The following is a 23,592-nucleotide window of genomic DNA, read 5'->3' on the forward strand; positions in this document are numbered from 1 at the left end:
TCAAGAATTTATATCATTAGATTTATTCATGGTTCTATCTTATCGAAGTCACTATTGAACAAATTCCACAAGGAAAATGGTAAAAACATATTTTATTTGTAAATTGTTAAACAGTAAAGAATTGATTATATTATTAAAACAAAATGCAGTAGCCTAATAATCGAGAAATAAAATCATCTGTGTCCATGTGACTTTATTTTGATTATTTCACCCTATTGACACTAGATGGCAGTGCAGGCGAGTTTAACCAAACCTTAGGTAATGAAATCAAGACCTGGTTTCAGGACCAGGATTAGGCCATGATTAGACCACAGTTCAATTAGGAAATTAAATCCATTAATCAGTAATATTATTTTAAATATCATTAAACAGTAATTTTCGTCATTATTCTTAGGCACACAAAAAGTTACAAATAAAGACTTATGTCTCATGCTCATGTCTGATAAGCAAACAGTTATTTCTGTGATTATGCAAAGGTGGTCTATAGATTATTCAAAGATACAAGTTATATGACCGGTATACTGTAAGTATTTTTTTTATAAAGGCTGCAGAGCTATCTCATTTAAAATATACAGAAAAATGCTAGCAACATTCTTTTGCTTTATCAGATAAGGAACTTTTACTTTTCAAAAAACGTATCCAACAACAGAAGACTGATTACGAAGAAGATGCTAGTTTGACTGGAGTCATTCCCACAAAAATATGTCCGATCCCAAAATCCATGGCTCTGGAGCTTTTGAAAAGTAAGATATTTTTAAAAAAGCCACCCACTAAGTTTAATTCAATTATTGCATAACTAGCCATGTAGAGTATACCCATTTTAAACCCTTTAATCCTATAATTTCCCAAGATAAGTGTGAGCAACTGTGTAACAATTTTTTTTTTTTTTTCAGATCAGATGTGGTGAAAGGGGGAATGATAAAATAATGTTCACATAAATTCCAGAAAACAACTTCATCACCACTTTCATCATTAGTCGATGTGTATACACAACAACTATTTTTAGACCCTTAAATCTCCAACATAAATTGTGTTCACAAATGGGATTAAATGGGTTAATCTGCATTTAACAATACTTTATGACATTAATCACCCAGGCACTGAAAGCACCTATGAACATTATGCAGTTTTCAACAATTCAGGAGGATTATTTCTACCACAAACTAAATAGGAATTTTGTCGTTTATTTTTTTTTATTTTTATTTTTTTTAAATAAATTAATTAACGTCAACCAGGCAAACAAACACAGGGGGTACATTTGTTAAATATAGTATATGTATACATTCAATAAATCACAAACGTTTATGACCATGTTGAAGCTATTTTATCTGCTTTATTAAATATTTAAAATTCAAGCAATTTATATAATGGCGAAAACAGAATGGTTTCTAAAGTAATATTTTATGTATTTATTTATAAATGTATAACTGGAGATGTATCATTAAAAATGGAAGCTAAACAAATAGCTGGAGGACACTTCACTTAAGTGCAGATATTATATTAAATAATAATATGAAATTATCTAATAAGGGGTTTACATCATACAAAAAAAAAAAAAAAAAAAAAAAAAAAAACATTGTTTAAACTTGTTCGTTAAAAAAAAAAAGTTTGACGACAAACTTCCGGAATAATTGTGCGCGACTCCGCAAAGGTGCAAACAAACAAGCTGGATCCCACTTTTTGAGTTGCATACCACAGCTTTAAAGACAGACAGCAGCACTTCCTTGATTTCACGGGACAGAGAGCGAGTCTCCTCCCACTCGAGTGGCATATTGGTGAGAAAAGCCTCGTTTGTCTCACAGGAAGAAGTTGAAAACATGAAGAAACGCGACAGTTAGAGGAATCCCATCTCAGAAGTCACGGGCTCACACAACTCTTCTCCGGGCGGCTGAATTAAAATGTGTTACTGTCAAAGCGAAGAAACAAGTGGCTTGAGACACTGAGTCGACTGGACACATTGCGCTAGATCTGAGGGTTTACACTTTAAAGTATCAGAAAAACTATTAAAACATTTGCAGACATGTCGGAACACAGGTTTTGTTTCCTTCACATTGGGGATATCGTGTCTCTGTATGCAGAGGGAACTGTCAACGGATTTATCAGCACTTTAGGGTAAGTTGTTATGTTGGCCATTATATTTGTATTAGACGTAAATAATATCCTAATTATATTGGTATTAAACGTAAGTGAACATGGCATTAGGACATTTCATTCAGGTACACATTAAACATGCAATACATTTTCATCAACTTTTTTATGCTCCTCATGTCAGATGAAGTTTGTTTAGTGAAAGTAGGAAGTGATTTGAGCACAAACTGGAGACCAGAGTTGCAATGTTACAGCATTGCTTCAGAAGCATGCAAATCATTGAACGGGAATGCAAAGTTTTCTTTAGTAAACCTAATACAGTAATGTATAGGCTCCGTTTAAAGCTACGTGCAGTAATGTTTGCTAATTAAGAAAAATGAAGAAATATCATTGCCTTTATTTACGTCAAATTAAATAAATATAAATGAGTATTCCAAAAAAAAAAAAAGAAGATGATTTTTTTATACAACGGAACTGGTCACCACGTCATAGATTAAACCATTTTTATACCATGTGACCTGTTGAGTCATGTAAATTGTTGATTAACTACAAATTAATCACAAGAAGAAGAATATGTTCACTTTATAGAGCTTTTTCAGTCAGTTCTGTTTACAAAGTATAGCACACGAGACATTTACTGAGTGCACCTTTAATTAATAAAGGAATTGTTCACAATAATCCACAAGTAAACCATGCTATCAGTCAGTCAATCAGGGTCTTGTGAAGTGAAAAGCTGCATGTTTGTAAGAAACTCTCCTGTTTGAACTCTCCTTTTGAAGTGATCTATTGGCGAAAAAGACATGTAATGCAACATTTTTCCAGATTTGTACTGTACCTATTTGATGATCTCTGGGTGAATACATTTTCATCACATTTTCATTTTTTGGGGAACTATTCCTTTAAAGCTAAATCAAATTTCATTTGATAGTTTCTGAGATTGCACCATGTAACAGATGCGGCTTTCATTTGATTTTCATGTGGTCATGTAGGAACACATCTGCTTGAGAGTCTTATGAAAGATTCTGAATATTACCACATGGAGGTGAAACGCCCAGCTCCACTTTAGGTTGTGTTGAATCACTTTTGCATTGTTGTGCAATGACTCATCAAACAAATAAGGTGCAGAACAAATGCTCCAGTGCACCGTAGCATTCTGCTCTGTGGAATTCAGAAAGCTACGCTCACAATATGTGCAACTTCATGCTTAAATCTTTTAGCTTCAGGCCATCCTTAAAGATATTATGGTTTGCAGTAACAGTAAAAAAAAAAAAAAGGGTTGGCTAGGTAGGTCTAATATATATATATATATATATATATATATATATATATATTAGTGCTGTCAAAATTAGCGCGTTAACGCATTCGATTAATTTGAAATATTTAACGCGTTAAAAAAAAATAACGCAATTAACGCGGTTGCAGTTTTTTTTTATTTCCAGTTGTGGCCTATGTGTGTTCAACGTGCAAAGAAATATGGAAAAGACCAAGGAAGGACTTTTAGACGGAAAGTTTCAGTATAAAACTCTGCCGGATTACTCTTCAGTCTGCCACAAGAAACATTACTCTTCAGTCTGCCACAAGAAACAGCAACATTAAAATCATGAACTCTAATGTCATTGTTTAAAAAAAAAAAAACAATGACTGTAACAGTGCGTAAATCAGACCTTTCTGTAACGCTAACGTTAATAAGCTTAAACGAAAATAATGAAATAATTGTGTAGCGGAGTATTTTTTGTACACAGTGCCGCGAACTGTCAATCACTCCTGTACGCGTGCATCACTGTCCTCCTCAGCTGCAGCAACTTGCGCTCTCTCTCTTCATCAAGCTTTAAAACAAAAAGGGAACAAAAAGATCATATTGTCTTTGTGCATAGGCTATTGATTAATTAGATAAATTAATATCTAAATTTGTGCCTTGCCGTCTACGGTATTTTTTTAGAATTTAGAAAAAAGATGCTGCAGCCAATGAGCAGCCAGCGGGGGCTGCAGGACGACTCAACCTCCGCAGACAGTTTTTAATGTTTATCAGACAATAAATACTCAAGATTTTGCTTTAGTATAACTCACAACGAGTTTCACACACCTTCTCCGGCCACGTTGAGTTGTTGACACTTAACAGTGGGAAAAGCGACACATGCGCTATTCACTTGTATAACTTAAGGGTGAATGGGTAATGTAGTTTCTGCTCTGGGTGGGAGAATTAGGAAGCTTGCATTGTGAAGGGCGCTCTGAAAATCGGCAGTGCAGGTAAAAGATTAAAACCTCTATTAAAACAGATGTCCAAATGAGCGTACCGGTACGCTACAAGCACGTTCTGGGCGCACGGAGAGGTGGCGGTACGCTCAAGAGCTATATTTGGAAGTGGCGGTACCAGTGCGTACTGGCCCACTTAAAGCACTGGCAATGACTATACTTTAAAAAATGTTTGCAGTCCACTTAGAATTCAACATAACAGAAATCATTTTTGTTTTTTATTGGCATTGATTGTTTTGAAATTCAAATGGTACTTACTTGCCTGTGTTTTTATTTCTGTAATAAATATGGCTTTCAAGCCAACAGTTAATTTGGAGGATATTGATGGTTTATTGCAGGTATGTTGTTTACATGAGAAAATCTGTGTTACAAGTTAAACAAAAATTCCAATAAACAATCATATTTTGAATTTAAATAGTTTCTTTGTCTTGAGTTTACATTAATTATTTACATTTTACATTTACATATCCAAAAAGTTTCAGTCTTTTAATTGCGATTAATCGCGATTAATCGCGATTAATTTTAAAAAATTGTGCGATTAATTAGTTAATTTTTTTTAATCGATTGACAGCACTAATATATATATATATATATATATATATATATATATATATATATATATATATATATATACACACATATATATAGCAGTCGTTAACTGAAAAGATGTGCAAATAAACGCTGAAAATGAAGTGGATTTGCGCAGCTTCTCAGTTAACAATGGCTCTGTGTAGTAACAGCTACTCTATGTAAAATCACGCACCTGGTGGAATTTATTGCTGTTTATTGAACCGGCTTTACTGACGAGATGCGCATAGCGATCGGCCAGTTGTCATCGGCGCACCCCTAGTTATTTATAGGCCAAAGGGGTTTTCGGGGAAGTTGGACAATAATTAAGACTCTAAAGACTCTGTGTCTAATAGGAATAAGGGATGATTTATGAAATATCTGTACTGTATTTATATTTAATAATGACAAATACACAAATTGAGTTTGTAGTAAAGAGAACATGAACACGAGGAGAGCAGATGAAGATACTGAACTGCAGCACGTGCCGGTTAGAGCGGTTCTCGTTCTCGAATCAAGAACCGGTTGCATTGGTTTTCGGATCTTCAGTACACTGAACCGAAAAACGTTTCTTTCAGACGCGTCCGATTTGAGAACCGAGGAGCTGATGATACTGCGCATGCGTGATTCAGTGTGAAGCAGACTGACACACAGCGTGTCTGAACCGAACTGATTCTTTTGGTGATTGATTCTGAATTGATTCTGTGCTAATGTTATGAGAGCGGGTAAACCGAGGTTTGAATGAAGGGCAATCTGGGGAAATGTAAGTTCATTTAATAACAAATACATCGCAATGGATTATGTATAGTAAGTGGATCATGGTTTCTGAGCTGATGACACCTAATTTATTTACTTTACATTTTCAAGACTTAAATCCTCGTATGCACATTATTGCTGTTACTGTATTTGGGTGCGTTGTTGTAAAAGTTAATTGTAAACTTTTCATGATTATGAGGTTTTTAACTGACTTAAGTTATTATTACTGATTTTTTATATTGGAATGTTTGATAGACTTGACACAATTACGTCATCGCCAATGACGTCATTACGTCGAGCGTAAAAGAACTGGTGAACCGTTTTTTTTCAACCGGTTTTATTGAATCTAACCGTCCGAAAGAACCAGTTCGTGGAAAAGAATCGAACTTCCCATCACTATATGAGATGAATCGAATGCACAGGCCATTGTGTGACATCCGTGCAAACGTATTCTTCGTTTGTATGTAGGCCTAGGTAATTTATATATTTACAATACTTACTAAAATATAATTAATATTATTTTATTGCTTTTTTTTTAGTTGTTTGAAGATTTAAAAAAAATAAAAATAATTTAAATTGACAGGGTCGGTCAGGTTACGGCAAACAAGAATATTTTTAAGTATGGCCTCAAAGAGTTTTGCTGTATTGAATCAGAGGGATTGCATTTCTCTGTCACTTTTCATAATTGATGACATGTTTTGGAGTTTTAAGCGTTTGTAAAACTTAATGTGTGGTTTTTCACTTTATTACTAGAATTCAAATTTAAACGCTGAGGTTTTCTTTAGAAGCATGATGCAAGCTAGTTTAGTTTCCAGTTTTTGTTTGTGTTTTCCAGTTATGTTTTTCCATATTTAAACAGTCAGTCTATACTGAGTATAGGATATAATTTTTAGCCCACCAGGGTGACTATGAGCATGAAATTATTCAGCCATGACTGCCTGTTCCACAGAATTATAAATATGAGAAACACAAAGGCCAAATTCCCTTGAACATCCATCACAAGTAGTTAAACCAAAGAATGTAGTTCTGATGTGCAGAACAAGATTGTTGAGCGTTACAAAATAATTTGTGGGTGTAAGGAAATAGCTAAAGCATTGAAAACCCCCGTTTCAACCTGAAGGGCAATAATTAAGAAATCAACTGTATGTAAAAAATCTGACATTTGTCTATATCGTCATAATGCATGCTGAGGAGGAGAGTTTGTGTTTTTTTTTTGTTTTTTTTAATGAAAGCTCAAAAGGATACATGATGCAGATTTATTTTCACAGCCACCTTTCACCTGCTCATATTTACTAAGTGTGCCAATGCTGTGGTTGACACACACAAACACACACACAAAAAAAAGTTTTCAAAAATGAAAATTTTGTCATATTTTACTCACCCTCATGTTCTTTCAAACCTGAGTGTTTTTCTTCTGTTGAGCACAAAATAAGATATTTTGAAGAATGTTGGTAACCAAACAGGAGAAAGAAGAAACTCATACAGGTTTGGAACAACTTGAGGGTGAGTAAATGATGACAGAATTAAAACTATCCCTTTAAAGACAGGACTAATGCGAGCTACAGTGTTATTAATTTAATGGTACTGTATGTGCTTTTGTTGAAGCCACCAGCCTGCATTATTTCCACTTATATTGTAAACAATTTTCATCTGCAGAATTCATGGTGAAAAAAATTAATTATCAATGATTCTGCAGAGAAATCTCCACCAGTCAGAGAATTACAATAAGCACCAAAAAAGCACTTTAGCCACCGTCCACTCACAAGCAGCTCTTTAAATGATGTTCCTAATGCTCTCAAGCTACCTAAATAACTTGTATGCATAATATGCATGTTTTGCAATAAATAAATAAAAATAGTTTCCTGTATATAACCAACATATTTAAATGACTAACAATTATATAAATTAACTAAGTAATTAAGTCATATATTTGTTATTTTTCACAGTGCTTCATTGGATCGTAGATCTTTCCCTCATTAAAGCTGTTTAAATACACAGCCAAATTTTTTCTGATTTCCAAATACATTTTTACTTCAAATCAAAGTTTGTCATGTTGCAATTCACCTCATAGCTCTGTTGCACCCTATGGACTTCCCATGATGCATTGTGCTTGACTTAACTCTCTATTTCTAGTTAATGAATGAAGTGGATCATTATTTGATTATCATTTTCAAAATGCCAAAAGACATGTTTCACAAATGAAGGGAGCTAAAGTTTTTATGATCGCACATTGCCTACTGTATTTCTTAATATTTTTCAAACTTAGCAGGCAGTATGCAATTTATACTGTGCATTATTTAGTAGTATGCTTGCACTCTATACTGAACATGGCCAGAGCTTCTCTTCTGATCCTAAACAAGGTGTTGGATTATTTCCCAGAGGCTGTCATGTGTTTGTATAGAGATATAATAGAAGTTGAATGGTGTTGTCTTTTTTTTAGAGACCAATATCGTTATATTGCAGGACCCTAGAGAAGAAAGACTGATAAGAGATTTGATTGGTTGAAATTCTACATAATGAACATTTATGACTATAATTTGAGAGTAGTTTGGTTAAAAGGACTATAAAATGTCTGGTTACACAGTTCATTCTATATAATCAGTTCATGCATGGCTGTGAAAGCAAATGTAGTAGCTTACTCCCAATTTCATACATATGAAAAACAAATCGCCTGAGTGCAAGAATAGGATTTGTTCTAACATGCTTAACTTGCAGCAAGCTAGGAATGATTATTCTGTTTGGACAAGGTCTAACTCCTTCACTTCATGTCATCAAGTAATGGAGCTATAATTGATATGTTTGAACACTGCTCAAACAGGCTTGCATTTTAACTTGTGTAGTGTACTCCGTTGTGTCTTTGAAGATTGCTGGCTGTCAAAGAGTTTAAAGAGAACTAGAAGCTCTCTGTTACTCATTTATGAGCATGTAATACTATAGCCTGCCCTGTTGCCTCCTTTCCTGTTTTCTACTTCACCTTCCAAAACACATCTTATTAATGAACTTAATGTCTTTGTTTAATACATCTGTACATATACACAGGAAGATGAAGAGGTGTACTGGCATAACCAATTTAAGCAATAAACTATTTGTCTCGGAAAATATCCATTTGCAATCCTTACTTAGCTTAGTAATCGTTCAGTAGAGTGTCTTGTTTTTGTGGTGGTTTGGTAGCTCTGTGGTTGGTGCTTTTTTTCTTGTTTTAAGTTTTTACATCATTTGAATATTTAAGTGAACATTTGTTCATGCAGACACGTCTGATTCATGTGAGGATAGGCAGACTTTAAAGCATCTAAATTTAGATCAATTACATGAATTCCTGTACTTCGCTCTGAGGGCTTTCATAATTCTCATTTCAATGAAACCGAAGACTGTCAGAAAGATTATAATAGATGACATTTTTTCTGTGGAAAATGCACATCAGATAGCAACTTTATAGACCTGAAAATCAGGTCTTTGCAACTTCAGGTCTTCAGGAGAACTTAATTTCTTTCCGTTTCAGACAAAGTTGTTCCTTTCTCAGAATAGACTGTCCTAAAAAAAATCCCCAAGTGTATGCTCACCTTTAAAGGTACTTGAAAATATTGCTTTGTTAAACCTAAAATCAGTATTTGTGATTTTAACAAATTATGGATGTCAATAGATCATAACAGCCAGACACACGACAGAAATAGTTTTCAGGAAGCAGCACTCTTTAACTGCCTCACTCACACGTCTTTTTTTCGTAATACTATTGCATAATGTTCAGTGCTATTTATTCTGTGCTTTGAAACTATTTATCCTGTCCAGTGTCTCAAAACATAGTCATAATAGTTGTTAGTTGAATTGCATCAACGCATAAATGCAATAAACTACACAATAAATTGCATAAACTATAAATCTGCAAAAATGAAATCGAACTGCTTACCACACACTTTATGGTCTTATGCAACCATACATAATTGACCAATATGCTGGACTGCCACATATAATATTTTTTTTTAATGAAATAGATTGTTTTGTTGTTGTTGTTGTTGTTGTTGTTGACAAGGTTATTTTAGGGACAAAGGGGTACAAGAAACACTGCTGCTGCCCTGCTCTTGGGTAACAAGAGTAAAGTAATTCTTGGGTAATCCAGAGAATAGTAATATTGCTGCTCAGATAACGGCCTTTCTGTCATAACCTGTGTGGCACTTCCTTTTAATGTGGTAATGTCCAGAATATAGTGTGAACTCACTCATTCATTCCTTTTTTGTTTCTTCTACAATTGTAAGGAAGGAAGATTAGCTTGATGTTGTACTACAAGTTTTGAGGTTGTTTGATTTAGATCACGGAAGCATTATTCATAAATTCAGTTAAACCAAAAAATGTAATGTGAAGAACTTCATTTTACTGTCAACGCGGTATGTAAGGGATATCTGTGCACACCCACATTCCTCCAGACAGTTCAGTGCAGTGCTCTGAACTTCTACATTTTATTGCTGAAGTATTTATTTCCAGACAGACAGTTGTGTTCACAAGTTGAAACAAGTGCTATCATTAAGAGAACCATGAACTGCCCTTGCTAAGTAGTTGCCTATTTTTAGTTTGACAGTGGGGAAAGCCTGGATTTTGGTGGGTTTATCAAGACGAAAAGAGCACTGTGGCTTCCTCTTTTATCTTCTTAACTTTTACCTTTTAACTTCAAAAACCTCAACAAAAAAAAAAAAACATCAAAAACCTCTTAATGTTTAAGGAGAGCCACTTTGGTTAAATTGGCGATAAAATCTCTTATTGTTTGTTAACATTAAAGAAATAACTCTGAAATAAACCAAAATGTACATTTGTTGTAAAGATTCTGGAGAAATTTTGCTTTATATAACTTGCTCACCAATGGATCCTCTGCAATGAATGGGTGCCGTCAGAATGAGAGTTCATTAATTTCATCACTCCAGTCCATTGGTTGACATTTTGTGAAGCTTACAAGCGAAAACTGTTCTAAGCAAATATGTTGGTGGATTTTGATGTGAGAGAACAACAGGGGATGGACTTTTTCACTGGAGGAAGCATTATTTGTGTATTATGGATGCATATTTTGGACAGAAGCAGTGGTTTAAAGGTAAAACATCTTTTTTGTTATAAACATGCAGCTTTTCACTTTAAAAGACGTTAAGGGATGGACTGGTGTGGATTATTATAATGTTTTTATCAGCTGTTTGGACTTTTATATTGACGGCACCCATTCACTGAGGTTGAGTAAGCAAGTAATAAAATATTAATCTACAAATATGCTCTGCTTTCAAAGAGTTGAATAGTTTGTTGATTTAGGATTACAAGCATTTTCAATCCTTCATGAGAGGAAACTCTGTTTAACCCTCAAAGACAGCCGCCCGTGGCTAAAAAAAATAACTGTTGTTTTTTTTTTTACGTTTAATAATTTTTGAACCGCTAATCCAATCTGAATGCTTTAAAAGGTGATGTAAAGCAGAGACTCTCCACAAGATATTTCTCTCATTTGGTTATTCAGAGGCGCCGTAGTGCATGTGATTTATGTCATTGCATATTGACAACATTGATTCTTTCGTCCTCTGAGCCAAACAGAAATGATTGTTGATGCGAAGTCCACCCCCAAGCCCAGATTGGTTAAAATTGTCCCATATTCAACCAATAAGTAGGATGAAACACTGATAAAGCACTGGTATTTATGTATTGGGTCGCTAGGCGAAGTTCCGGTAAAATGGATTCTGACACAGATTGCAGTCAGCGAATCTATCATTTATATTACTTATATTATGTTTAAATAATTATATAATTATATTTTTCATAAAGATAGAATGCACTATTTATTTCTGTTGCACTCTGAATATTTCTCACCCATTTTGTGTGTGGTTTGTTAATCACTTGCACTGTTTTTACACTGTATTGTTGAAGACAATTTGTGCAATTATTTTTACTATATGCTACATAGTTTGCGTTTATTGTTCATACTCAGATTGAAAATATATGTCTCAGAAGAAGAAGAAAATTTGTTTTGTTTGGTTTTGTTATCATATAACACTCTTTCCATGCAGCACAAAGAGTCAGTGATTTCTGCATCTAAAGGCCGCACTTGGTTTCGTACTGGCGGAACATTGCTGCTCCAGAATTGGACACAACCTAGAAAAATGTATCCGCATGGAGTTTTACCTATAGCCAATAGTTCCGGGTATCGGCTAGCTGTGCTGATTAATCTGCTTATGCTTGCGGCTTGTCTGAACAAAGTCTAATTGAAAGAAAATTGTCTTTAAAAAATGTATAATTTTCTGTTTCTCATCCTTCAATGTATAATTTTACATAAGTTATCATATTTTGCCTCTTCAGGTTGGTGGATGACCGATGTGTGGTGCAACCTAAGGCTGGGGATCTTAAAGAACCTCCAAAAAAATTCAGAGGTGAGTCGGTCTGACTAGATTGATCACACTAAATGAGCCAATGCTAACATATTAGCACCATTATTGGCCAGTGGATAGTTGTTATTCGATATAACAGTGTTGGGATCTAATTTGGAATTAGCTTATGAAGGTAAATCTTACTCATAATTTAAAGTAGTTAAACTACAGTCAAGCTATATAGTTGTGCTACAAGTTACTACACTAGTTGGTGGAACAAGTAGCTTGTTATGCTGTTTTGAAAAACGTAAGCTACATGCTAAAGAAAAATCTAATTAAGTTAGCGTTGTTGCTTTTGCTTAGTTACTCCCTAGCATTGTAGTAGCAATAAAAAGTGGCAGGCAAAAGAAATCCCAACACCGGGCAAAAGAAATCTGTAGCTATAACTTTCTGCCGTTGTGTTTCTTTACACCTGCTCAGCCACTGATTAATTATTCGGGCCTTGAGCAGTAACAGCCTCCTACATGCTGAATCTTTGCTCTTGCCAAGGCTGCGCACGCAGGCTGTCAGCTGCGCCCCATGTCTTCAGCTTTATAGTGAGATCTCAGTAGGGTGCCTGGCTGTTGCCTAATGACTAAAATTGTAAGCAGAGGTGGAAAACAGTGTTGTTCCTCAAAAAGAATCAGAAATAGCTATAACTGTAAACTTTTATTTTCCTGTTGTGCTGAAGGGCTTTGTTGAAACGCTAGCTCCAAAGGGATGTTCACTACAAGTCAATACAAGCTTCCTGTGGTCTTGAACACAAAAGTCCATGTGATAACTTGCGCTTTTTATGTACTGCACTAGTTAACCAGAAGTAATAGTTAACCAGAAAATGAAATTAATGGTAAAATACAATAATAAACACATTTCAGTAAGAGATCTTACTCTGTATAAAATGTTCTTAAATCTTTAATAATCAAACTTTTACACTGTTGTAGACACATTTTAATGAGTCCCTGAAGGTTGGCAAATAAGCTTTGAATGTTGGATTTACTCAGTTGTCACTTTACCAAAAGGGACATTTGAGGAAGTGTATTTGAATCTGTCTTCTCTAAACTATTTTGTTTGTGCACAGTACATTCGCATTAAGAAGAAATCATACATATATTTGGTTTGCTGGAGTAAAATGACAGATTGTGTTTGTCAGTCTTGTATTTGAGTTAAATAAAAGGACCCCTATAAAAGCCTATAAAATAAAATGAAACAGTCGCTTGGATTCAGTAATGACACTGAAACCAATTTACCTGTTAAGGGCTGACAAGGAAGCCCAGTCCCAGGGCAGAGCTCCAAGGCTCAGATAACAGATAACAAAAGGGAGATAACAATGTCATTCCTTTAAGGGGGATATGTCTGGGCATCTGTATTTCACCATATCACCAGAATCTGGCCTGTCACCTAGGGGAACTTCATACATATACACCTAATCCTCCCATTGGGGCTACAGTATAGCCCAAAACCTCTCTGCCTGAGGCACTGAGAGCCCTGAGAGTGGAGTATCCATTTTCAAATTGAACAGGGAACTTACATGCTCAACCTGGGATCAACAGGCTCCTAGGCAATCTTCCTGTAGTGAGAGGAGCATTGCCAAACTCAACCAGAAAGGGCAGTCTAACAGGGTTAGCAGAAAGGAGGCAGCTAGGCTTGAAAGGAGTCTGCTGAAGAGGCTTCTGGGCGCGACGGACTCTTGTAATATCGCTATAACTAAGGGTAGCTAGAACCACGAAAACAGGACACAACCCAAAGCCATTCATGCACATGATTAGGGCTCCTCAAAGCAAGTACTCAACAATATGCCTTCAGAATGAAGGAAGTGCCATCAAAGTGAGGTCCATAGTGGGCCTTAAAACCTATCATGACTGCAAAGAGGGAGCGGAGAGCATGTGCAGAATGGTCACAGGGAGCTTAGATCTTAAAGAGCCCTTCAGGGCAAGATATGAATTAGCTCACCTCATAAGCACCCTGCCAGGGTGGCTTCTCGAAGCAAAAACAAACCAGTGAGTTCATCAGGAAGTAGGGTATGCAATATCATATGCTAACGCATATATTAGAGAGAGAGAGAGCAAAAGAGAGAGATTAAGTGCATGTAAATACTTGCATCTGTATGTCTGTCAGCAGTATTTAGCAGCAGCATCTACTTACAGTATAGCAAATTTTTAAGTTTAATTGCTACAAGAACCTCACTACTGAGAAATGTGAAACTTTTATTGATAAATTCTCTGACTAGTGTGTGTGTGTCTGTACTGTGTGTGCGTCTGTGAGAGAAACAAGGAAAAAGAAAGCATGTTTTCTGTTCATAAAAAAGGTTGAACACATGGAAATAGTTTTGTTTGTTTGTTATATTTATTTGCTCAATGTGTTGTGGGGTTTTGGTTCTTTTACTGTTGTAGATATCCCATAGTATAACAAAAATATTATATATCTCTTCATGTGTTTGGGCCCCCACCTGGACGAGGAAGCTTAGGCATGTGCCTAGAATTCCTATGCTTAAATCTGGCCCTGGTAGGAGGCCATAGAACGCAAGAGGTCCCCAGAACGGGGGGAGGTCCCAACCCATGGGGTTCACATCCTGACTCTCAGACAGAGGAGGTTCACAGAGAGACATACAACCCTGTAATGAAAGTAAAGGCTCAAAGCATGGGTTCCTGGTGGACGAGAGGACGCTGTTTGAGTTCCTTCGGGAGGAAAACTAAAATTCTGCAGCTAATAGAATTGTTTTTCTTTCTGTTGTTTAGATTGTCTCTTCAAGGTGTGTCCTATGAATAGGTACTCTGCACAGAGACAGTTCTGGAAGGCAAAACAGGGGAAACATGGGAACAGCACACAGAGAGAACTCTTCAAGAAATTACAGGTGCCCGTATAACACTCTCTGCTGACAGTGTATATGCATCTTAGTTCTTTAACCTCACTGATTATGCAATAGAATTCGACTACTTGGCCTTTTGTGATTGCTAATTATAGTTTGCTCTCCTTTCTACTAAATTTTGCAGCATGCAGCAGAAATGGAGCAAAAACAGAACGATAGTGAGAATAAGAAATTATTGGGAGAGATTGTCAAATATAGTCGGGTAATACAGGTACAGTCAAGCTTCCCTCTTCTTATCAACAAATGTTTTTTTTTTTTTTTTACACTTTTGGTTGGACATTGAGAGCATTATGTTTGTTTTAACACTGTTGCCAAGACTGCCAGTGCACTGCTCAAAGAGGCATTTGACAGAGTTTGTGATAACAAACAATAGACCCCAAACTTTTGAATAATAATGTAGTAATATATAATGTAGTAATTAATAATAATACAGTACACTTTCCTCATATTTTCAGCTTCTCCATATTAAGAGTAATAAGTACCTGACAGTGAATAAGCGTCTTCCTGCTCTGCTGGAGAAGAACGCCATGCGTGTGTCTCTGGACCCGTTGGGAAATGAGGGCTCCTGGTTCTGCATCCAGCCTTTCTGGAAGCTACGCAGTGAAGGAGACAATGTAGGCACTGCTCCACTTACACAACATACACATCAGAAACAGTGACTGTTTTTAGGTTCTGACTTTTATCATGTTTTTCTATTTTTAAATATGCAGTGAAGAAATTACTGCATCATTGGTAATGGGCCATTTACCCATTTTTAAAAAGCTAATCACCTCTAATCATTATACAAACATTTTGTTGTGTTAACTCCTTTGGTCTCTCCTCTTGTTTTCATCTCAGCTACTGAATCATGAAGGTATCTAATATATAGTTTGGAGCATGCAGTGTGTGTGTGTGTGTGTGTGTGTGCACAGAGACGTTTGCAGTATGCTGTTAGCATGCATGTAACCTGCAACCCTAACAGCCTGTTACAGAACCATGTTCACACAATGTTGTTGCTTTAATTATTTTTTTATTTTCTTTCATGGCTGAATTATTAAAATATATCCAAATACTTTCATATCTAGTATGCAAATAGTTTTCAGATCAGAATATAATTGTTAAATAGCATCCAAACAGGTTTATTGACATACAAATGTTTAAGAATCCTTATTTAATCTATTAAATTGATGGAATTAATTGGATGATTGTATTGACATTCAGTGACATTGTTTTTAATCACTTGTAACACTGTTGACTCATTTACTTAATGTGCTAGAATGAAAAAGCATGCTTAAAGATTTCATGGGGTCAAGTGAAAATGTGTCTAAAACACCAGTTTCCAAACTAAGCATGTCACAAGATGTGATGTTTCTTTTGTTGTTGAAATGGTAAAACAACAGAAACAGCTGGTGTTGAAGCAGTGTTGTGTGTGTGTGTGTGTGTGTTTGTTTGTAGGTGGTGCTTGGAGATAAAGTGGTTCTAATGCCTGTAAACGCAGGGCAGCCTCTCCACGCCAGCAACATCGAACTCCTGGATAACCGTGGCTGCAAAGAGGTCAGACACCAGCTGTGTTCTCAGCAGCACTTAAGGAGTCAGGTTCTGATGTGTTGTATTAATTACCAGGTTCCCATTGTGGTGGAAAACCTGGAAATGTGAATGCTTGGGATGTGATTCCATGCTTGGAAAAATCATGAACGTTGATAATTGTTAGAAATCGTCAACAATTCATGCAAGTTTCTATAACAAAGCTGTAGAAATGTTTGATTTATGATGAAAAAAAATCAGTGAATCAATCAAGTCGTAAAAAAATGAATAAATTGATTCAGAATGATTTCAATCACAAATAAATGAAAATAAAAAGAAAGATGTGTATTTCCGTCTGGCAGGTTAACGCTTTGAACTGCGACACCAGTTGGAAGGTCACTCTTTTCATGAAATTCTGTGAATACAGAGATGACATATTAAAAGGGGTGAGTCTTCTATGATTTGTTTGGAGTGGTCTGTTGATTTGGGTTCGTTTTGTATTGTGGTTTATAATATCTTTCTAATCATCTGTGTGTCTCTCTTTGATTCACTCAGGGGGATGTGGTGAGGTTGTTTCACGCCGAACAAGAAAGGTTTCTAACTTGTGATGAGTACAAGAAGAAGCAGTATGTCTTCTTACGAGCCACTCTCCGCCAATCGGCAACCTCCGCCACCAGTTCAAAAGCTCTATGGGAAGTGGAGGTATAGTTTTGTACGATGATGTCAAGGTTTTTTTCTTGTTTTTATCTGATCTGTGTTCACAAACCTTTGTGTCCTAACATTTTGTGATTTACAAATGGGATACACACTACTGTTCAGAAGTTTGGGGTCAATATGACGTTTTATCATGTTTTTGAAAAATCTTTTATCTATGCCAAGGCTGTAATGTTTTACAATTCAAAAATACAGTAGTAAAAACAGTAATATTGTGAAATATGATGACATTTTAAAATAACTGTTTTCTATTTTAATATTTAAAAGTGTGATGACAAAGCTGAAAACTCAGCAGCCATTACTCCAGTCTCTGCTGAATATTTCTGTGGAAACTTTGTTCAATGTTTTAGGATTCTTTGATGTATGAAAAGTTAAAAAGACCAGCCTTTATTTGAAATAAAAAAATCTTAAGTGATCTTAATCGTAGCCCAAACTTTTGAACGCTAGTGGATGTCCTTTCTCAGAAGTTGTAACAATATCACACAGTACAGAATTGATCTGGAGTCTCATGTGCTTCAGGTTGTACACTCTGACCCCTGCAAAGGAGGAGCCGGCCAGTGGAACAGCCTGTTTCGCTTCAAACACCTCGCCACAGGCAACTACCTTGCAGCAGAGGTGCACATTCCATCTCTACATTGTTTATTCCTTACCCGAAACTCATCCGGTTTTTCTGTTCCCCCTGCTTTGCATAGTTCAGTCATGGTTAAAGAACTGTTTAGTGTATGGTTTGACATGGTGTTATTTATGTCAATTCCTGTGGTTTTCATCTATTTGCATGCTGCACACATGGAAAGCCTTTCCTAGAGCAGTAAACTCACCAGCGCACCATTTGAGTGATTTAGCTGCATTTACTCAACCGAGCGATCAATAACACATTAGCTGAATGCTGATATTAGAAGAATGTCAGAATGTGTTAGCAGCTCTTTCTGAGATCTCTATTGTTTTCTTGTAGACGGCAAGGAGTTGTCAAGAATATCAGAATATCAGCAACTCTAACATTTCTAATCAAACTCTCTCTCATCACCAAATTATCTGAACTTTAACATTCCAAATAATTGTATGGACATTTTCACATTTCTCTGGGTTCTCTGAAGTGGAAACCATCATAGTTGGTTAAAAATCTTTAGTGGTGAACATATGGCAAGCCGTTTTAGCTTGAAATATTCCAAGTGTTACTCGTCGTAATTGCATTTTTACTAGTAACAATTTAATTATAGAGCTCTCTAATTCAGTTCTTCCAAGTAACAATTATGATTAAAGAGCTCTCTAAATCAATTCTTACTAGTAAGAATTTAATTGTAGAGTGCTCCGATTGAATTGTTACTAGTTAAAATGCAATTACGAAGAATAATGCTGGGAATATTTTAAGCTAATACGAATGGAAACTAAGAACCTTTTGTAAAACAAGGGTAAATTCAATGCCTTGCTCAAGGACACCTAAGTCGTGGTATTGCCGGCCCGATATTCGAACCCACAACCCTAGGGTTATGAGTCAAACTCTTTAACCACTAGGGTCTAATGTGGTCTAATGTGATGTCTCTGGGCAAAAGGCAGCTGCATGAACAGTTGACACAAAAATTCAAACATCAACAAAAAAACACTGTCCGCATATATCAAAGCTCTCTACTTCTACTAGATGTAAAAAGTAATCAAATTTTTTTTGTATCCTAATTTCTGCTAGGGAATTTTTTAAAATATCTGACACAGAATTAGTGCTTAAACATGACACACACTACTGTTCAAAAGTTTTAAGGTCAATACATTTTTTCATTATACTTTTATTCAGCAAAAACATTGCAATGTTAAAAAGTGACAAAGACTTTTATATTGTTACAAAGAATTGTAATCTGAAAAATGCATCAAATTATAAAAATATGATATTTTATTACGTTTAATTTCACATGAAATAACTTAATTGTTTAATATTAAAGTAGAACTTTTTTTTTAATTTGTAATAATATTTCACAATATTGCTATTTTTATTGTTTTCCTGATCATATAAATGCAGCATAGTTGAGCATAAGATACTTTTTTTTTTTTTTTTTTTATAAATAAATAAAAAGTGTAAATATCTACCTCAAAACAATATAATGTACTTTTGGAGAGGCTTATCGTTATTTTACATATATTTTTGGGAGTACAGAAGATGGGCTGCAGATGGCAGTCTTCTCAATGTTATTGTCACAATCATGTAGAATCAGTCACAGCCATCCACTGTGCACAGTGCGGACAGAGGGGTTATTGTCTGAGATAATATTGCTGAAAAAACCCTCTTTGTGTCTGTGTATTCCATAAGGCTTTTCATGAACACTTCTGCTTCTGTTTCAGGTGAATCCTGATTTTAAGGATTGTCCCGACCGTATCAGCACCAAAAACGAGGTAAGTCAGTCCTCACTTGGATGCCAGCCCATGAGTCATAACTAGGCTTGGAATCTAAGCTTACAGAGTTTCAAAGAAGTTCCAAAGAAGTTCCTTTACCCATTCACCAGAATTCCACACAATTATTTTCCCCCACAGTCACCACCCATTGTGACTGAAGTTTTGCCAACTCTATCTAAACCTGTCTGATTGATGAAACATTGATGTGAGACTGTAATGTATTAAACACATTTTTGAAGTTTTGTGTCTGACTCGCTCTACTGAAGTAAACCGAACCCGTTCTGTCTCCTAAGCATAACACTGCGGCCCAAGCCGAATTTCCTGCACAACTTCACTATTACGTAATCCTTTTCTCTCTCCTCTCCTTCACGCTGCAACAGACAGGCTTGCACATCTCCCGTCCTCCTCCTCTCCAGAGATTTTAATTTTTTTTTTCCTTCTGCCTGTGTCTCTCACTGCACCTTTCCACTGTATTAGCATTCTGCTTCAGCAGCCTCGCAGACAAACACACGCGCATGCACGCTTGCAGCGGGGGCTCCTTACATAATGTCTGAATCTGGGGGTGCCCCGTGAGAGTCAGGCAGACGTGCTGTCTGCTTCAGTGGAGGAGTGAGTCAGAGGAGCTGTAGAGAGTCAGAGCAGAGGAGAATTTATAATGCTGCTCTCCAAATAGCCCTCCATCAAAAAGCTCTGGTGAAAACAGTCTGTACCACAGATGCAGTCCTGCATAATATCCTCACTGTTAGATGACCTCTGAGTTTTTCTCTGGATTTTTTGCAAGATCTACTTGAGTTGTGGCCATTGTATAAACTGCACTTTCACTGTTGTCGAAACAGTTTTCAGTTTTTTAAAAACAAGCAAAAATGTTTTTACAGTAGCACACTACCAATGGACTGAATTGGAACTGCATTAATGTAAATAGATTTTTTATTTATTTAATTGTATTATTCAGTGAAGACAGTTTTTGTTATTTTAGTATTATTGAGATATTGTTATAGGTATTGTTTAAATTAGTTTATATGTTTTCCTTTTTGTTTTATTAATTCCATTTAGTCATTTAGTTGTTTGTCATTTCTGTCAGTGTATGTATAGCTGTGTATTGTTTTATTAATTTATATTTCTGTTTTAGTTTTTTTTAGTATGTCAATTTAAATGAGAAATGTGTCCTTGGAAACTGGATAAAATATAAAACATTTAAGATTTTCATATTTTTTTAACTGCATTATTGTTGATTAAAGTGAAAAACTATGGTTTTAATAAAAAGTTTATTTAAAAGTAATTACACTCGTTTGAGGTCTCACCATGAATATTGTAATGTAAAAATAAAATAAAAGAATAGACAAAATACATACAGTAACCCATAAGTTCAAATTAGTATATGTGAAAAAAATTGTATGGGTGAAAATTATGGATTTTTCTTTTATGCCAAAAATCATTAGGATGTTAAGTAAAGATCATATTCCATGAAGATATTTTGTCAATTTCCTAATCTAAATATATCAAAACATAATTTTTGTTTAGTAATATGCATTGCTAAGAATTAATTTGGACAACTTAAAAAAAAAAAAAAAAAAAAAAAAAAGTTCTCAGTATTTAGATTTTTTTGCACCATCAGACTCCGTCTTGGCCAAATATGATCTGATCCTAATAAATCATACATCGCTGGAACGCATATTTATTTATTGACAGTTAAGACTGGTTTTGTGGTCCAGGGTCACATATTTAAAACCAATACATCCAGACTGAGTTGTGCTACATTGTCATATGTGAGTTGTTTTGTACCAATATGACCTTTGTCTGTCTCTCTGTGCAAACCTCAGACCAACACAGAGACTGCGTTCTCTAAAAAGAAGAAGCAGGCTGACAAGATCCCATACACCCTTGCATCAGTGCCCCATGGCAATGACATGGCCTCTCTTTTTGAACTGGATGCCACCACCTTACAGCGGGCAGACTGCCTGGTTCCCAGGTTAGTTCCTGTACACCAAATTACTTTTAATAATGAAAACCATGAAATTATAAGGAAAACACTTACATTTAGATGTTTAGAAAAATCTCTTTTATCCATTATGTGAAATGGTGCAAGCAATCCACGCTAAAGAGGCAATTCATATAAGCACCAAAATTGGCAGGTTAAGAGATGTAGGTGTGAAAAAGGGTTTAAAACTTTCAATAAATTCAAGTGCCCACAAAGCCTTTTAGGGCAACCATTTAGATTAAAAAAATATACTTATGAAACCATTTGTCCAGATTAGTTTTTATTCAAGTCCCCATTAGTTGCTGTCGGTGGATAGGAGTCCACACCATGCCATATGTACTTTTGGGTAATTCCTGCGGCTGAAAAATTAGTATGTTGCTAAGAAGGTCATGGGTTTGATTCTTTTAAAGTATGTACCTTCCGTTTTTTAGGAATTCCTATGTGAGACTCAGGAACTTGTGCACAAACACTTGGGTGACCAGTACTAACATTCCCATTGATGTTGAGGAGGATCGACCCGTTATGCTCAAGGTGGTTTTTTTTCCTTCTATTTTTACGTGAAGAAGAACTTCTTGTCAATGAAATCTCATGTCATTTCTCTGTTTATTCAAATAGATCGGCACCTGCCAGTTGAAGGAGGACAAGGAGGCTTTTTCCATTAATTCTGTCCCCATATCAGAGGTCCGAGATTTGGACTTTGCCAACGATGCCAACAAGGTCCTACAGAGATATGTGGGAATATTGCACATCAACAATTTATCATCAGCAAATGAACGCAGGTATATGTCCCTGAAGTCCTTTGAAGTTGTTAAGGTGTGGTAACAATACTAGCATTGTCCATTGTCAATCGCATCGAGATGTATGAAGCTCAGATCACACAGAAAATAATCCTACGTTCCTATGTTTAGGTTTGTCATTAAACTTTTGGAGGATCTGATCTTCTTTGTGTGCGACGTGCCGAACAACGGACAGGATGTGTTGTCTGTGGTCATTTCGAACCCCAACAGAGAGAGGCAGAAACTCATGAGGGAGCAGAACATCTTGGCACAGGTTTGCTCAAACAGTAATCTCAAGTGGATTTTTTTAGAGTCATTGATTCAGGGGCAGATTTCTGACTGTAATTTTCAATGTTTACAGATCTTTGGAATTCTTAAAGCCCCATTTTCCGATGCTAAAGACTCGTTCATGCCGAAGCTGGAAGATATGGGAGAGCAGCGGAACGCTTTGTTTAAGTACATGCTACAGTTATGTTACAGAATCCTGCGCCATTCCCAACAAGATTACCGCAAGAACCAGGCAAGGAACATCTTCAATTGCCAGTTCTAATTATTAGGGTTGTCCGTTAGACTAATACACGTATCCTCTTTCTCACAGGAGTACATAGCCAAGAATTTTTCAGTCATGCAGGCTCAAATCGGCTATGAGATCCTGGCCGAAGACACAATCACTGCTCTCCTGCACAACAACCGCAAGCTGTTAGAAAAACACATCACTGCACGTGAGATTGAGACCTTTGTCAAACTTCTGCGCAGGAACCGAGAGCCCAGGTCTGACTCAGAGTTATAGACATCAACTCAAATGTTTGGCACTAAACATTTTGTCCTATTAGAATTGTTGTTTTGCAATTTAAAATAGCATTTTTGTTTTTATATTTAAAAATATAATGGATTACTGTTATGGTCAGAGACGTATTTTCAGCAGCTGTTACTTCAGACTTCAGTGTCACATGATCCTTCAAAGTCATTCTGATATGTTGATTTTTATTTATTTTTAATTTTTTAATCAGTATTGAAAATAGTTGTGCTGCTTAATATATTTTTTGGGAAACAGTGATACATTTGTCTCAGGATTCTGTGATAAATAGGAAGTTTAAAAGAAACAGCATGTATTTGAAACAAATCTTTTGTGACAATTTAAAAGTCTTGATTGTATTTTACTTTAATGCATTCTTGCTGAATAAAAGTATACATTTTTTAAATGTATTTTTTTAAAGAAAGAAATGTTACTTATACTTTTGAACAGTAGCGTACATTCAGATTTGATTCGTGCTTTTGATACAAGTGCTGCTTTCACATTGGTTCGTGGTAGTCTCAAAGTTAATTGTGTATTTTATTTTGCCTTTTTCC

The 23,592-nt window shown here is 35.8% G+C and overlaps 1 protein-coding gene across 1 annotated transcript in view; it reads left to right on the forward strand.

The window, feature by feature from the left end:
* Positions 1 to 1,683: 1,683 nt before the first annotated feature.
* Positions 1,684 to 23,592, forward strand: part of LOC127934719 (inositol 1,4,5-trisphosphate receptor type 2) — a 70,740-nt gene continuing 48,831 nt past the window's right edge. The window contains exons 1-16 of the mRNA XM_052532285.1: positions 1,684 to 2,112; positions 11,980 to 12,050; positions 14,762 to 14,877; positions 15,017 to 15,103; positions 15,348 to 15,506; positions 16,327 to 16,425; positions 16,758 to 16,841; positions 16,951 to 17,097; positions 17,629 to 17,724; positions 19,438 to 19,488; positions 21,309 to 21,457; positions 21,898 to 21,997; positions 22,082 to 22,245; positions 22,375 to 22,516; positions 22,604 to 22,762; positions 22,841 to 23,013. Coding sequence (XP_052388245.1) covers positions 2,021 to 2,112; positions 11,980 to 12,050; positions 14,762 to 14,877; positions 15,017 to 15,103; positions 15,348 to 15,506; positions 16,327 to 16,425; positions 16,758 to 16,841; positions 16,951 to 17,097; positions 17,629 to 17,724; positions 19,438 to 19,488; positions 21,309 to 21,457; positions 21,898 to 21,997; positions 22,082 to 22,245; positions 22,375 to 22,516; positions 22,604 to 22,762; positions 22,841 to 23,013 — 1,889 coding nt within the window. The 5' untranslated portion in view covers positions 1,684 to 2,020. The remainder of the gene's footprint in view (positions 2,113 to 11,979; positions 12,051 to 14,761; positions 14,878 to 15,016; positions 15,104 to 15,347; positions 15,507 to 16,326; positions 16,426 to 16,757; positions 16,842 to 16,950; positions 17,098 to 17,628; positions 17,725 to 19,437; positions 19,489 to 21,308; positions 21,458 to 21,897; positions 21,998 to 22,081; positions 22,246 to 22,374; positions 22,517 to 22,603; positions 22,763 to 22,840; positions 23,014 to 23,592) is intronic.

The sequence above is a fragment of the Carassius gibelio genome, chromosome A18 (assembly GCF_023724105.1).
Source record: "Carassius gibelio isolate Cgi1373 ecotype wild population from Czech Republic chromosome A18, carGib1.2-hapl.c, whole genome shotgun sequence".
Lineage (NCBI taxonomy): Eukaryota > Metazoa > Chordata > Actinopteri > Cypriniformes > Cyprinidae > Carassius > Carassius gibelio.